At 52.2% G+C, this 16,101-nt stretch overlaps 1 protein-coding gene across 1 annotated transcript in view; it reads right to left on the bottom strand.

Moving 5' to 3' along the window:
* Positions 1 to 16,101, bottom strand: part of CHD3 (chromodomain helicase DNA binding protein 3) — a 122,735-nt gene that overhangs the window by 70,721 nt on the left and 35,913 nt on the right. The window contains exons 5-10 of the mRNA XM_070954356.1: positions 14,892 to 15,160; positions 11,325 to 11,455; positions 9,824 to 9,971; positions 4,439 to 4,614; positions 1,962 to 2,186; positions 155 to 358 (exon numbers count right to left, since the gene is read on the bottom strand). Of these exons, the coding sequence (XP_070810457.1) occupies positions 155 to 358; positions 1,962 to 2,186; positions 4,439 to 4,614; positions 9,824 to 9,971; positions 11,325 to 11,455; positions 14,892 to 15,160 (1,153 nt within the window). The remainder of the gene's footprint in view (positions 1 to 154; positions 359 to 1,961; positions 2,187 to 4,438; positions 4,615 to 9,823; positions 9,972 to 11,324; positions 11,456 to 14,891; positions 15,161 to 16,101) is intronic.

Below are 16,101 nucleotides of genomic sequence, written 5' to 3'. Positions count from 1 at the left end.
CCCAAAAGGCCCATTGAGAAAACAAATACAACGCAAAGCTCCCAGTTCAAAGCCTCCGAGCTCCGCGGAGACAGGGCTGGCCTCAGAAACCCCACATTCACCCCCCATCTCCCTTCCTCCCTGCCCTTTGCCCGGCATGCCAGAGGGGTACTACCTGCAATTCCTTGATCCAGGAGCAATGCCAGTAAGAGAGGCCGACCCACTTGACGAAGAATTCCCGCTCCGAACGTCCCTGGAGCAACTTTGGGGGCGGGTCGTCCGGGTTGCCGTCGGAGGGCAGGGGGATCGCAACCGGCGTCGGGGGCTCGCCCCATCGCCAGTGGAGAATCTTCTGGACCCGGCCTTTTAGCATGGGGCACTGCGAAGAGGGAGAAGGGACGGTCAGAAATCGGGACGCTTATCTCTCGGAGATAATCCTTCACTTACGAAAGTTCATTTAGTGAGCCAAAGTGACAACGGCACTGGGGGGGGGGGGAAAGAAAAGGGATTTTTTTGGGGACCCGTTTTCACACTGACGACCATCGCCCTTAAATGAGTCACGGGGGGGTTGTTCGGTGAATCTGGCTCCGCCCCTACCAGCTTCGGAAGGTCGCCAAAGTGGAATCGCGTGACTCCAAGACGCTGCAACCGTCACGCATGTGAATCAGTTATCAAGCATCCGAATGTAAATCACGTCATCGCGGGATGCGGCAGCGGTCGTAAGGGGTCAAAAACGGTCCTAAGTTCATTTTTTTTTGATGCAGTTGTAACTTCGAACGGTCACTAAATGGACTTTTGTAAGTCGAGGACTATCTGTAACAGGGAGGGAGAGCCACCACGGAGAAGGCCCTCCTCCTGGGTCCCACCAGATGGACCTCCTCAAGAGAGGGGACCCCTAAGACCCCCTGCCTCCCGCTCTGGTGGGTCACGTAGATGTCACTGGAAAAAAGGGGGTCCTTCAAATAAAAGGGAAGGAGCCACAACAGAGAAGGCCCTTCTCCTGGGTCCCACCCAGGGGTGAAATGCTCCCGGTACGGACCAGATCGCCTGATCCAGTAGTGATGATGGCGGGTGGTTCAGAGAACCGGTAGCAAAAATCGCTGCCCACACCCCCATGCCCAGCTGAGCCGCGCAATCATCAGAGGCTTTTTTTTTTTTTTTTACTTTTAAAAGCATTTTTTCTTCGGCCAAAGAAAAAATGCTTTTAAAAGTTTTTTTTTAAAAAAAAGCCTCTGATGATCGTGCGGCTCGGCTGGGATCGTCAGAGGCTTTTAAAAGCATTTTTTTTACAAGCTCTTTGGCCGAAAAAATGCTTTTAAAAGTTAAAAAAAAAAAAAAAGCCTCTGATGATCGCGCGGCTCGGCTGGGATCATCAGAGGCTTTTAAAAAGCATTTTTTTTTTACAAGCTCTTCGGCCGAAGAGGCTGTAGGAAAAAAAAGATGCTTTTAAAAGCCTCTGACGATCCCAGCTGAGTTGCCGGATCGTCAGAGACTGTTTTTTCTTTTAAAAGCAAAAAAAAAAAAAAAAAATGCTTTTAAAAGTAAAAAAAAAAAAAGCCTCTGACGATCCGGCAACTCAGCTGGGATCGTCAGAGGCTTTTAAAAGAATTTTAGAAAAAATGCTTTTAAAAGTAAAAAAAAAAAAAAGTTGGCCACGCCCACCCAGTCACATTACACCCCCCACCCACCCCCACCAAGCCCCGCCCGCAGAACTGGCAGTAACAAATTTTTACATTTCACCCTTGAGGGACCTCCTCAAGAGAGGGGACCCCCCCAACATCCCCTGCCTCCCTGCTCTGCTAGGTTGGGTGGATGTTAAGTAGGGAAAAATGACTCTTCAAATAACAGAGAGGGAGCCACCACGGAGTAGGCCCTCCTTCTGCGTCCCACTCGACGTATATGTATTTCAAGATAGCGGGTGAGGAACCCCCCACTCTCCCTGGTCATCCCACTCACCCACAGTCCTTCCCCAGCGCCCTCACCGTGCAGCGGGGACAAAGCCACTCCCCGTTGGGGATCTCCGGGAGAGGCGGGTTGAGGCAGTGGATGTGATAGGAGGAGATGCAGGCGTCACAGCACAGGAGCTCCCCGCCGTCCTTACAGACGCGGCAGTATTCCATGTGGTCGTCCTCCTCTTCCTTCTCGTCCAGCTCGCCTTCGTATTCGTCCTCCTCCTCCTTTGGCTCCCACTGCACCCCTTCTTTCTCCTGTAAACCAGGGATACGACACCCACACACACACACAAAAGAAAAAGAAAAGAAAAAAAGAAAAGAAAAAAAAGGAGATCTGGATTATGAAGGAGGGGTCAGCACAGAGCACGGCTGGGGAGTCCGAAAAAGGAAGCAAAGCCAGAACGTCTCCCGGTAACCACAGGCAGTCACAGTAACACAAGAGTTGGAAGGGACTTTGGAGGTCATCTAGTCCAGCCCCCTGCTGATGCAGAAAGGAGTTGGGATGTGGGGGTTTAAGCATTGGGGTGTGTGTCTAGAATCACTTGCTAGAATTTAGGATTTGGTGAAGAGATCCGGTTGCGGATCTTCGCAGATTCCCCAGCATGACGACTCTCTGTGTTTACAGGTAGTCCTCGACTGACGACCTCCATCCCAGCCTGTAATTTCCATCGCCCGCAAAGCAAAGCAAGGCAGCGAAGGTGAAGGGAGCTTCGTCCCAAGTTTTACGACCTTTCTGGCCACGGTTGTTAAGCGAATCGCTGGCTTTCTCCCTTCTGACTTCGCCGGTCAGAAGGTCGCCAAAAGGGGAATCACGTCACACACACACACATGACGGTCGTAAACACAAATCGGTTTACCAAGCGTCCGGGGTTTTTTTGGATCACGGGACAGCGGGGATGCCGCAACGGCCGGGAGTGTGGAAAAACAGCCGGGAGTCACTTTTTCTCAGCGGCGTCGTAACCTCGAACGGTCACTAAATGAGCTGTTGTAAGTCAAGGACTACCCGTGCTGTTCTAGAGAGCTGATTCTTAGCCTTTGGAGTGCAGAAATAAAACAGAACAACACCGCTGGAAGGGACCTCGGAGGTCTTCTAGTCCAGCCCCTTGCTCAGGCAGGAGACCCTATAACATGTCAGACAAATGGATGTCCAGTCTTTTCTTAAAAACCTCCAGTGATGGAGCACCCACAAATTCTGGTGGCAAGCTGTTCCACCGGTTAATTGATCTGGGATTATAGAATAACCAGAATAACAGAGTTGGAAGGGACCTTGGAGGTCTTCTAGTCCAACCCCTTGCTAGGAGGGCCAACCCAAAGGTGAGGCGAGGCACCTGAGCAGCCCGAGTCCTTCCTTAAACCCCAGCCCGTCTCCTTGTCCCTGTGCACACAGCAGTCTCCCCACCCAGGAGTGAAATGCTCCCGGTTCGGACCGGATCGCCCGATCCGGTAGCGATGGAGACGGGTGGTTCGGAGAACCGGTAGCAAAAATCCCTGCCCTCCACCCCAATTGTCCAGCTGAGCCACACAATCATCAGAGGCTTTTTTTTTTTTTTACTTTTAAAAGCATTTTTTTTTCTACAACCTCTTCGGCAGAAAAAAATGCTTTTAAAAGTAAAAAAAAAAAAAAAAGCCTCTGATGATCGCGCGCGGCTCAGCTGGGATCCTCAAAGGCTTTTAAAAGCAACCTCTTCAGAGGTTGTAGAAAAAAAAATGCTTTTAAAAGCCTCTGAAGATCCCAGCTGAGCCGCGCGATCATCAGAGGCTTTTTTTTTTCTTTTAAGTGCCTCTGACGATCAGGCAACTCCGCTTGGATCGTCAGAGGCTTTTAAAAGGAAAAAAAAAAAAACCCTTTTTTTTTTCTTTTAAAAGGCTCTGACTATCCAAGCAGAGTTGCCTGATCGTCAGAGGCACTTAAAAGAAAAAAAAAGTCTCTGCCGATCAGGATCGCCAGAGCCTTTTGAAAGCATTTTTTTTACAACCTCTTCGCCGAAAAGGTTGTAGAAATAATGATTTTAAAAGCCTTTGAGGATCCCAGCTGAGCTGCGCGATCATCAGAGGCTTTTTTTTTTTTTTTACTTTTAAAAGCATTTTTTCTGCCGAAGAGGTTGTAGAAAAAAAAAAATTGGTCATTACCACCCAGTCACATTACCCCCACCAAGCCACGCCCACAGAACCGGTAGTAACAAAATTTTAGATTTCACCCCTGCCCCCACCCCACCCCACTCTCTCTGACCCACCCACCCCCATCTTTCCAAAGGGACCTGCCCCACGTATGCTTTGCAGCCAGACCCACGGGAATCACCCTGAGCGAATTCATTAGGTTCATTGTGGGGGGGAGGGGGGAAGAAATCCGAATTTCCCAGAGGGTTGGTGGATGCATCATCTCGGCAAAGCAGGGAAGGACGGCTGGATGCCCCACGTTCAACCGGGGGTGGCGAGAGGGGGGGGGGCCTACCGGGAAGGTTGCCGGTGTGCAGCAGAGAGGCAAGGAAGAAAGGTGAGTGGCTTACGCAGTGAGGGCAGCTCCATTTGCCCTGGGGGGCCTTGTCTAGCTCCGGATCCAGGCACACCAGGTGATAAGCTCTGGGACAGGAGTCGCACAGGATGATCTCCCCGCCCTGCTGACACACCTCACAATAGTCTTGGTGGTCGGTCTCGTAGCCGTCTGCCTCTTCTTCACCGGCAACTGCCAACCCGGGGAGGAGAGAGAGAGAGAGAAAGGAAAAAGGGTGAGGGTCTCCCCGGCGTCCTGAGACACGTAGACCAGGGGTGTCAAACTCAAGGCCCGTGGGGACAGCCTGGAAACAGCGAAGGACCGGCCCGTGGGGCCTCTGCCAGTGAAAATGGAGCTGGGGCGGAGGCGTGCATGCCCCCCCGGGATCTGTTTTCACTGGCAGAGGGCTAGCAAAACAAACTACAAAAAAACAAAGGTTTCCCCTTTTGCATTTGACCATGCAAGAAGGGACAGGAAAGGAGAAAGGGAAAGAGAAAGAAAGACAAAGAAAAAGATGGATGGATGGGAAGGAAGGAAGGAAGGAAGGAAGGAAGGAAGGAAGGAAGGAAGGAAGGAAGGAAGGAAGGAAGGAAGGAAAGAAGGAAGGAAGGAAGGAAGGACTGAGAGGAAGCGAGGGAGGAAGGAAGGACTGAGAGGAAGGAGGGAGGGAGGAAAGACTGAAAGGAAGGAAGGAAGGAAGGAAGGACTGAGACGAAGGGAGGGAGGGAGGAAAGAGGGAGGAAGGACTGAAAGGAAGGAAGGACTGGAAGGAAGGAAGGAAGGAAGGAAGGAAGGAAGGAAGGAAGGAAGGACCGAGAGGAAGGGAGGACTGAGAGGAAGGAAGAGAGGGAGGAAAGACTGAAAGGAAGGAAGGAAGGACTGAGAGGAAGGGAGGGAGGGAGGGAGGAGGGAGGAAGGACTGAAAGGAAGGACAGACTGAAAGGAAGGAAGGAAGGAAGGAAGGAAGGAAGGAAGGAAGGAAGGAAGGAAGGAAGGACTGAGAGGAAGGAAGGAAGGGAGGGAGGAAAGAGGGAGGAAGGACTGAAAAGAAGGAAGGACTGAAAGGAAGGAAGGACTGAGAGGGAGGGAGGGAGGACTGAAAGGAAGGAAGGGAGGAAGGAAACGAACAAGGAAACGAGGATGATTATAATGAGAGTGAGGGAGTGTCTCAGAGAAGTCCTACATTAGCACTTGGCCACCACAGGTGCCCCCGACATGAGTCCTGTGCCACAGCTGCCACGCCCACGCCCCGGCCACACCCACCCCGGCCCTCCAAGGTCAAACACAACCCTGATGCGGCCCTCAATGAAATCGAGTTTGACACCCTCGCAGCCTTCCCACGTCGTGTAGCCGCTCAGGACCGTGCCGAGGGCTGAACGTCCCGCAGCCGTGCGCACCCAACTGGTCGTCGCATAGAAATGGGGGGAAAGGGCCAAGGGCTCCGAATGGCGTTACGTTCCCAGCGCTAAGCCATAATGGGGGTTTGGTTCACCCTCAGGCTGCAGGTCCGATTCCTGTATTATTGGCGGAACGTAATAAAGTCGTCGGCTTGAACTGCTGAACCTAACCGGACCCCCGTGATGTAGGAGCAGGAGTGGCAGACGCTGAGGACGGAGTCAAAAGAGGGTTCAGCCCCGAATCCCTACGCGGCCACAAGGGAAGTAAGAATTCCCTTGGATCTTTATCTAGCGCCTGGCGGGTGCGAAGTGGAGACGATTCCTGTGAGTAGGCTTTTAGCAATGAAGTAACAGAATAACAGAGTTGGAAGGGATCTTGTCCAACCCTTCCCTGTCCAAGCAGGAGATCCTACACCAGGGATGGCTAACCTCTTTGCTGTCGCGTGCCAAAAACGGGGGGAGTGAGAGGGGGGGGTACGCGCGCCTGCCCACACCCATAATTCAATGTACCATTCCCCCCGTTTTTGGCACACGATGGCATGGTGGGCCCTGTAGGCCCGTTTTTTCGCCCTCCCCAGACTCCAGAGTCTTTCTTGGAGCCTGGGGAGGGCAAAAACAGCCTTCCCCACCCCCCTGGAGGCCCTCCGGAGGCTGGAACACATTTTCCGACTTCCGGTGGGACTGGAAATCCCGTTTTTCACCCTCTCCAGGCCCCATAGGTTTTTTTTGGAGCCTAGGGAGGACAAAAACAGCCTTCCCTATCCCCCTGGAGGCCCTCCGGAGGCCAGAAACAGCCCATTTCCCGACTTCCGGTGGGACTGGAAATCTCGTTTTTTGCCCTCCCCAGGCCCCAGAGGCTTTGTAGGAGCCTGAGGGCGAAAATGGCCTCCCCCATCACCCTCCGGAGGCCAGAAACGGCTCGTTTCCCGACTTCCAGTGGGCCCGGAAGGCCCAAAAATCAGCTGGCCGGCGCGCACATGAGCACTGGAGCCTGAGCTAGGGCAACGCTCGCACAATCACAGGCTTGCCATCACGTCCCCACACCATTTCTGACAGACGGCAGTCCAGTCTCTTCTTGAAAGCCTCCAGGGATGAAGCTCCCGCAACTTCCGAAGGCAACTTCTGTTCCATCGGTCGATGGTGCTCCCTTAGTCATTTGCATCCTTTCAGAGGGTCCTTGAAGCACTTGGAGGTTTACCTGTGTCCTCAGGGTCACCTGAGCGGTGCAAATTGGTTCCTGTAGTCTACAATTTTTTTCCCCCCTCTGGAAACCCATTCCACACCTTCCTTTTGGGATGAGCATCCTTTGCTTCGTCCCAAATTATATCGCTAAAAAGTCTGTAGAGATTCTCTCGTCGAGCCCCGGCTCGTTTTGGGTTCTTATTGTCGCCCGTCGGACCGGATGAAAGATAAGAGCCGAGATTCTCAGCCACCCAGGTCATGGTTGTCCCAAATGTGTTTTTTTTTCAGGAGGCAACTGGACTTTGTTTTTTTTTCTTTGAAGACGTTTCGCTTCTCAGCCAAGAAAAAAACCAGAAAATCCAGTTGCCTCCTGGAAAAAAAAGCACATTTGGGACAACCATGACCGAGATCAGCAGTCAGCAACTGGTAGTCTGTGGACCACTGGTGGTCCATGAGAAAATTTTGGTGGTCCGCAGAAAAATTATTTGCATTTTTTATATAGCACTAAATCAGGGCTCCTTATTCTTATTCTTATTCTTATTCTTCTTATTCTTATTAGATTTGTATACTGCCCTACTCCCGAAGGACTCAGCGCGGTGAACAGGCACAAAATAAAACACATAAATACAAAAGTGAAAAAACATAATTAAAACCAAATTGAATAATTTCGCCCGAGACAATTAAAATTCCCAATAATTTAAAAACAAATTAAAATTTCAGTTTAAAAAATTTAAAAGAAAGGGGAGAAAAATTAGGCCAGGCCGGGTTGCTGGAATAGGAAGGTCTTAAGAGCACGGCGGAAAGTGCGTAGATCTGGGATCCTCCGTATCTCCGGGGGGAGCTCGTTCCAGATAGTGGGTGCCCCCACAGAGAAGGCCCTCCCCCTGGGGGCCGCCAGTTGACATTGTTTGGCTGACGGCACCTGGAGGAGCCCCTCTCTATGAGAGCGTACCGGCCGGTGGGAGGCTGCTTGTGGTAGTAGACGGTCCCGTAAATAGTTAATCCTCCCGGATTGACTACTGCAACGCTCTCTACATGGGGCTGCCTGTGAAGACCGCTCGGAGGCTTCAGCTGGTGCAGAATGCGGCCGCGTGGGTAGTGATGGGAGTGTCCTGACACTCTCATGTTACACCCCTCCTGCATGACCTGCACTGGCTACCAGTTGCCCTCCGGGTGAGATTCAAGGTGCTGGTTACTACCTATAAAGCCCTACATGGCTTAGGCCCGGGGTACTTGATGGACCATCTGCGGCCAGAGACACCTCCCCATCACCCGGTGCGTTCCCACAGGGAGGGCCTCCTTGGAGCACCGTCAGCCAGGCAATGTCGTCTGGCGACTCCTAGGGAACGGGCTTTCTCTGTGGGCGCACCTACCTGATGGAATCAACTCCCCCTGGAGCTCCAGGTGGCCCTTGACCTGCACTCTTTCCGCCGTGACCTTAAGACATGGTTATTTCACCAGGCCGGATTGGACTGAAGGGTTTTTTTTAAGGGGAGTTTTAATGGTTTTTTTAAACACTTAATATTGATTTTATCTGTTTTTATTGCTGTGAGCCGCCCTGAGTCCTTTCCGGAGAGAGGGCGGCATATAAGCTGAATGAATGAATGAATGAATGAATGAATGAATGAATGAATGAATAAACAAACAAACAAACAAACAAACAAACAAACAAACTATGGCTCCTGGGCTGGATACGTGCAATGAACACTTGTGTTATGCGGAGAGTCTCCCCCTTTGGGGTCTTATTGTGCAGGTTGGAGGGGGAGCAGGAATTCCGACTCGGGGTCTGCTTCAGCCTCCTGGTGTGGGGCTTTGGGCAAAGGCTGGAGGGAAGCACCACTGGCGGCAAAGAGCCGGAGGGCCTCGTTCCAGTGGGGCTGCCTCATGGCCTGGAACTGGCTGACCATCTCAGCCCGCTGAGCCTCCAGGGGCCGGTACCTGGCCTTGCACTCCCGCAGGTCTTCCCTCTGCTTGGAAAGCCTATGTATGCTCCTAGTCCTCAGTGAGGTGCTTCTGCTGAGCCTCCTTCTCGGTCAGATCCAATTTGAACTGAGCTGTTTGGCCAACTCTTTCTCGTGGTGGCTGCTTAGCGCCAACAACTGCTTCCTGTTGGGGCCCTAAGGAGCCCGGGCAGGCAGGGGAGGAGTGGCTAGGAGGGGAGGGGCAAGTAGAGGCCAGCAAAGCACCCCTCGACGTGAGTGTCATCAAGTTGGCCATGCCCACCCAGTCACATGACCACCTAGCCACACCCATTCATTAAGTAGATCATATTAATGGTCCACGGGATTTAAAATTATGAATTTAGTGGTCCCTGAGGTCCGAAAGGTTGGGGACCCCTGACCTAGATGACTGAGAATCTCTACAAACTGAGAAGTTAATAAGGTACCCTTCTCCTTAGCTACAGAGAAGGCTTTCCTACATCTACTGCCCCGGGTGATAACCTTAAAGGTAAAGGTTCCCCTTGCACATATGTGCTAGTCGTTCCCGACTCTAGGGGGCGGTGCTCATCTCCGTTTCAAAGCCAAAGAGCCAGCGCTGTCCAAAGACGTCTCCATGGTCATGTGGCCGGCATGACTCAACGCCAAAGGCGCACGGAACGCTGTTCCCTTCCCACCAAAGGTGGTCCCTATTTTTTCTACTTGCATTTTTTTTAACGTGCTTTCGAACTGCTAGGTTGGCAGAAGCTGGGACAAGTCACGGGAGCTCACCCTGTGACGCGGCGCTAGGGATTCGAACCGCCGAACTGCCGACCTTTCGATCGACAAGCTCAGCGCCTTAGCCACTGAGCCACCGCGTCCCTCTTGTTATAACATTCATCTCACCTTTTTTCTTCTTTCGTCCAGGCCGGCCTCGCTTGACTTTCTTGACCCTTCCTGAACTGTCCGAACGCACGGAAGAACTGTGAACGCTGGAGTTATCCAGGTCGGATTCTTCTTCCAGTTCTGCTACCTCGTCGCTCTGAAACAGATGCTGTACATAACCGGAGCGGCCCTCCATTAGGAAACAAAGCAACAAAGAGGCCGAGATGAAGAGGAACGGTGGGAAGGGAAAGGAAAAGGCGGCGGGAGTACCCCAACTTCGGAGCTGCGCCCCAAAAAAGCCAGCAGAAAGAAGCAAGGAGGAGGCTTTCCACCCGAACCCCGACCAACTACGGGAGGTTCGACCAACTACGGAATTGACCGACCCGATTCAGCTACAAGAGGTTGGATCTGGGGAACTGCGTGCAGATCTATGTCAAACGGCAAAAGTTGGAGAGCAGGGAGAAAGGAGGACAGGGAGATGAAATGATAAACAAGCAAGCAGTCGCAACCATGCAACCTGAATTTGCCGCGCCAGTGTCTAAAAGGAATCTCAAGCCGATGATATTGTCAAAAGGGTCACTGGCGCTGCCGGGGCTCAGAGCAAGGGTGTCCAACCTTGGTAAATTTTAAGATTTGTGGACTTCAATTCCCAGAATTGAAGTCAACAGTCTTCAACTTTAGGAATTGAACGCAAAACGTTCAACTGCCAGAATTGAACGCAAAAGTCTTCCAGAATTGAATGCAAAATGTCTTGAACTCCCAGAATTGAACTCAAAAGTCTTCCAGATTTGAACTCAAATGTCTTCAACTCCCAGAATTGAACTCAAAATCTTCAACTCCCAGAATTGAACTCAAAATCTTCAACTCCCAGAACTGAATTCAAAATCTAAAACTCCCAAAATTGAACTCAAAATCTACAACTCCCAGAATTGAACTCAAAAGTCTTCAACTCCCAGAACTGAACTCAAGTCAACTCCCAGAATTGAACTCAAAATCTACAACTCCCAGAATTGAACTCAAAAGTCTTCAACTCCCAGAACTGAACTCAAGTCAACTCCCAAAACTGAACTCAAAATCTACAACTCCCAGAATTGAATTCAAATCTTCAACTCCCAGAATTGAACTCTACAACTCCCAGAATTGAACTCAAAAATCTTCAACTCCCAGAATTGAACTCAAAATCTTCTATTCCCAGAACTCAAAAGTCTATAGACTCCCAACTGCCAAAATTCCCTCGCCAGCTGTGGGGAGTTGAAGTGCACTGGCCTTAAAAGTTGCCAAGGTGGGAGTCACCCCTGGCTTAAGAGTCACCTCCTGTGGCTGGTGGTAACCCGCAGGGCGTGCAAAATTTAAATTAAAGAGCTTAATTTGCAGAACAGCCACCGGTCACAGGAATTAGCTCGCTTTGAGGTGGACTGGCGCTCTTCCTCCTGGCTAATTTTGTGCAGAAATGCCAAGCTCAGCTCGGGGGGGGGGGGGGCGCACATTCACACGCACAACCGCAACTGGAAGCGCGCCTTACTGAGCTGCTCTTTTTGCGCTTCCCGCCGATCACGCCTAGCTTGATCTTCAGGGGCGCCATCTTCTTCCCCTTCCCCTTCCTCTTCATCTCGGGGATGCGAGGGCTTTTGCTCCTCTTCTTGTGGCCTGGTCCTTGGAGAGGGAGGGAGGAGAGGGGGAGAGGGAGGGAAAGAAAAAAACCTCTCGGGTAAACAGTCAACATTTGCCCCCCGGTTGGAAAAAGCCGCGCCAGTTCTTCCGGGGATGCTCCAAAGCGGCAAGCAGATGGCAAACCTTGGCAAGAGATGCCCGGCATAATCGCATGCCAGCCAGATGCTTGCAGAAAAACGCAAGGATCTTGGCTGCTGTCCTCTCCACTCTGCAAAGAATCAAACCTGGGCAGCGGGGGGAACGTGATATGGGGGGGGGGGGGGTTAGAGACCATTCAGAGTTGGCCCTTTTCTGTTCTCCGGGAAGGATGGAGCCTGCCCGACGGAAGCGTGGAAAGCCAATGTTTGCCCGAGGAATCAAGTGGCCCCTTTATATGGGTAACAATCCCATACTTGACCTCTCAACTTTTGAGAGTCTGGTTTAAAACTCAGGCCTTCTGCTTTGAAGTCCAGGATGCAAGGCCCTGACTCTGGAGCTTCATCCTAGAACTAACTCAACCCTAAAATAGAGACACGCTTCCCTATTTGTGGAGTCCTTGGTGCTCGCTTGAGCTTGGTGGTTTTCTTGCAGAGGTTTCGTCACTCAACTAGGGAACATCCTCAGTGCCAGAAGGGAGTAGGGTTTGTGGAGAGGAGGGAGGGAGGGAGGGAGGGAGGGAGGGAGGGAGGGAGGAAGGAAGGAAGGAAGGAAGGAAGGAAGGAAGGAAGGAAGGAAGGAAGGAAGGAAAGGAGGGAGGAGGAGGAGAACTGTAGGGTCCTTGGTGCTTGCTGAGCTTGCTGGTTTGCTTGCAGAGGTTTCGTGACTCAACTAGGGAACATCCTCAGTGCCAGAAGGGAGTAGGGTTTGTGGAGAGGAGGGAGGGAGGGAGGGAGGGAGGGAGGAAGGAAGGAAGGAAGGAAGGAAGGAAGGAAGGAAGGAAGGAAGGGGAAGAGGAGGAAAACTGTAGGGTCCTTGGAGTTCTCTGAACTTGGTGGTTTTCTTGCAGAAGTTTTGTGACCCAACTAGGGAACATCCTCAGTGCCAGAAGGGAGTAGGGTTTGTGGAGAGGAGGGAGGGAGGGAGGGAGGGAGGGAGGGAGGGAGGAAGGAAGGAAGGAAGGAAGGAAGGAAGGAAGGAAGGAAGGAAGGAAAGGAGGGAGGAGGAGGAGAACTGTAGGGTCCTTGGTGCTTGCTGAGCTTGCTGGTTTGCTTGCAGAGGTTTCGTGACTCAACTAGGGAACATCCTCAGTGCCAGAAGGGAGTAGGGTTTGTGGAGAGGAGGGAGGGAGGGAGGGAGGGAGGGAGGAAGGAAGGAAGGAAGGAAGGAAGGAAGGAAGGAAGGAAGGAAGGGGAAGAGGAGGAAAACTGTAGGGTCCTTGGAGTTCTCTGAACTTGGTGGTTTTCTTGCAGAAGTTTTGTGACCCAACTAGGGAACATCCTCAGTGCCAGAAGGGAGTAGGGTTTGTGGAGAGGAGGGAGGGAGGGAGGGAGGGAGGGAGGGAGGGAGGAAGGAAGGAAGGAAGGAAGGAAGGAAGGAAGGAAGGAAGGAAGGAAGGAAAGGAGGGAGGAGGAGGAGAACTGTAGGGTCCTTGGTGCTTGCTGAGCTTGCTGGTTTGCTTGCAGAGGTTTCGTGACTCAACTAGGGAACATCCTCAGTGCCAGAAGGGAGTAGGGTTTGTGGAGAGGAGGGAGGGAGGGAGGGAGGGAGGGAGGGAGGAAGGAAGGAAGGAAGGAAGGAAGGAAGGAAGGAAGGAAGGAAGGAAAGGAGGGAGGAGGAGGAGAACTGTAGGGTCCTTGGTGCTTGCTGAGCTTGGTGATTTTCTTGCAGAGGTTTCGTGACTCAACTAGGGAACATCCTCAGTGCCAGAAGGGAGTAGGGTTTGTGGAGGGGAGGGAGGGAGGGAGGGAGGGAGGGAGGGAAGGAGGAAAGAAGGAAGGAAGGAAGGAAGGAAGGAAGGAAGGAAGGAAGGAAGGAAGGGGAGAGGAGGAGACCTTGGTGCCCTCTGAGCTTGGGGGCTTTCTTGCAAACGTTTCATGACCCAACTAGGGAACATCATCAGTTTTAGAAGAGATTGGGGTTTGTGGACAGGAGGAGGAGGATGGGGGAGGACGACTGTGGGGTCCTTGGTGGTCTCTGAGCTTAGTGGTTTTCTTGCAGAGGTTTCATGACCCAACTAGGTAACATCATCAGTCCTAGAAGAGAATGGGCTTTGCAGAGTTGGAGGGGAGAAGGAGGAGGAGGAGGAGGAAGAAGAGGAGGAGAACTGTGGAGTCCTTGGTGCTTTCGGAACTTGGTGGTTTTCTTGCAGACGTTTCATGACCCAACTAGGGAACATCCTCAGTGCCAGAAGGGAGTGGGGTTTGCTTCCTATTTAGATACAATAGTTTGCCCTGCCTATGTTGGTGGGAGCGCAGTAGCCTCTTGGTTTGTTCTTTGATTGGGGTATTGTTTTCTGCTTCGTTGTTTGTCTGGGGTTAATCCCTGCTTATCTGAGCTGTTGGAGAGTTCTGTGTTCTGGGTTTTTTGTAGCATTGGTGACACGGTCTAGGCGGGTCATGAAACATCGAATGGGTGGATTGTGAGGTCAGCCCTGTCTACGCAGAAAACCACCAAGTGCAGAGAGCACCCCACAATTCTCCTCCTTCTCCTCTCCAAACACACCCCTCCCTTCTAGCACGGATGATGTTCCCTAGTTGGGTCAGGTAACATCTGTAAGAAGACAAGAAAGCTCAGGGAGCATCAAGGACTCCAAAGTTGTCAGCCTCTTCATCCCTCTCCACCCTCCTCTCTGCAATCCTCCCACTCTTCTAATAATGACAATGTTCCCTAGCTGGGTCATGAAACGTCTGCAAGAAAACGACCAAGCTCAGAGACCCCCAAGGACCCCCAAAGTTCTTCTCCTCCTCTCTTTCCTCCTTCTCTCTCCAATCCCCACTTCTAGCACATGATGACATTCCCTAGTTAGTCCGTGAAACGTCTGCAAGAAATCCACCAAGCTCAGAGAGCACCAAGGATCTCACAGTCCTCCTCCTCCTCTCCGCAAACCCTCCTCCCCTCTAGCACTGATGATGTTCCCTAGTTGGGTCATGAGACGTCTGTAAGAAAACCGCCAAGCTCAGAGAGCCCCAAAGTCCTCCTCCTTCTCCCTTCTTCTCTGCAAACTCCACTCCGTTCTAGCACTGATGATGCTCCCTAGCTGGCCCACGAAACGCCTGCAAGGAAACCACCCAGCTCAAAGAGCACCAAGGACACCTCATTTCAACTCCGAGCCACAAATATTCTCTTCTCTTCACGGCTTTTCTTTCTTAGCATTGCAATTTTCCTATCGGCTTCTATCCACCGAACGGCTGACCCGATCCAGCCAGAAACCCCTCCTCCCCGTGTCCCCCCCCCCTCTGTTCTTTGCCCCGTCCTCCTCCGGAGAAAGGCCGCTACTCACCTTTGCCCTCTTTGGTTTTGGCTTTGCGGATGGGAAGAGGCTGAGCCGGGGGCTGCAACAGGTGCTGGGGCTCAGGTGAAGGGATCACGGCCGACACGGCAGCTGAGACTTGTTCTGCTACGGCGGCCGCGGCGGCCGCGGCTGCAGCGGCCACAGCTGCCGTCGATCCTTTGAAGGGGTTGTTGGCACTGAATTCCCGCCACTTGGCTCCCATAATGGTCATCATTTTGGACATGGGGATCTTGGGGTTCTTTTTGGCAATGAGAGGCCTGGAGGGAGGGAGGGAGGAGAGAGGGAAAACAAAAAAAGTCCTTTAATTCCGCGTGGGAAAGCCGACACGCTTGCCTTGGAGTCGACTTGGAGGTTTGTCTGTGTCCTCAGGGATCACCTGAGTGGTGCAAATAGGTGTGGAGCATCACATAATGTTAACAACCGGTTCGCCCAGAACCAAAAACTTGAGTGCGTGCCTTCCACACAAAACACAATTATATAGGATGGGATAGCGCCGGAGCGGGCCCAATTGGTGGTCGGAACAATCGGTACGCCCGAACCAGTCCAAACCGGCCCGAACCTACAGCGGCCCACCTCTGGTGTGGAGCCTCCTTGGGACTGCTGAAAAGGAGGTGTTGTTGTTGTTGTGGAGTTGTGCGTCCTGCAGGATCACAAAAGGCTAATAGAAACATTTTCTGATCAGATTCTAAAAGGGAATGTGAGAATGGAGACCACCGAGGGGGTCCAAGAAACGCTCTAAAAACAAGTAGAGGCTGGAAATCTCCAAACGCGTCACATCAGACGCTCCGGGAAGAGGGGTGGGGGTGGGGGGGGAGAAAAAAATGCAAAATAAAAACAGGCTAGCCGAGATGAGAGTTGGAGTTTGCTCCTCCGGCAAAGCTGCAACATCACACGGCAATCGCTTCTGCTCCCTCCTCCCCCAGGAATCACACACACACACAAACACACCAAAGCGTAGGATTAAAGGGGCTCTTATCAGTCTCCAGGGAAGGCGAGAACTGCCAAACTGGAACAGGCCAACGCTCCTGTTTAATCCAACTGAGGGCCGACGGGGCGGTTGAGCGAGCGAGCGAGCGGGGAGGAACGATGCTCAAATCTTGGCAGAGCGAGCCCGGAGGCACAAGCTTCCTGATGCTCTCCCCCCCCCCCCACACACACACACATACAACCCGCCTTCATCTGCCCCCTTCCCCACAAC

The sequence above is a fragment of the Pituophis catenifer genome, unplaced genomic scaffold (assembly GCF_029215685.1).
Source record: "Pituophis catenifer annectens isolate HBS135680 unplaced genomic scaffold, rPitCat1.0.hap2 SCAF_15, whole genome shotgun sequence".
NCBI classification, from domain to species: domain Eukaryota; kingdom Metazoa; phylum Chordata; class Lepidosauria; order Squamata; family Colubridae; genus Pituophis; species Pituophis catenifer.
Note: the sequence above shows the minus strand (reverse complement) of the source record. Positions and strands in the feature narration are given on the sequence as shown.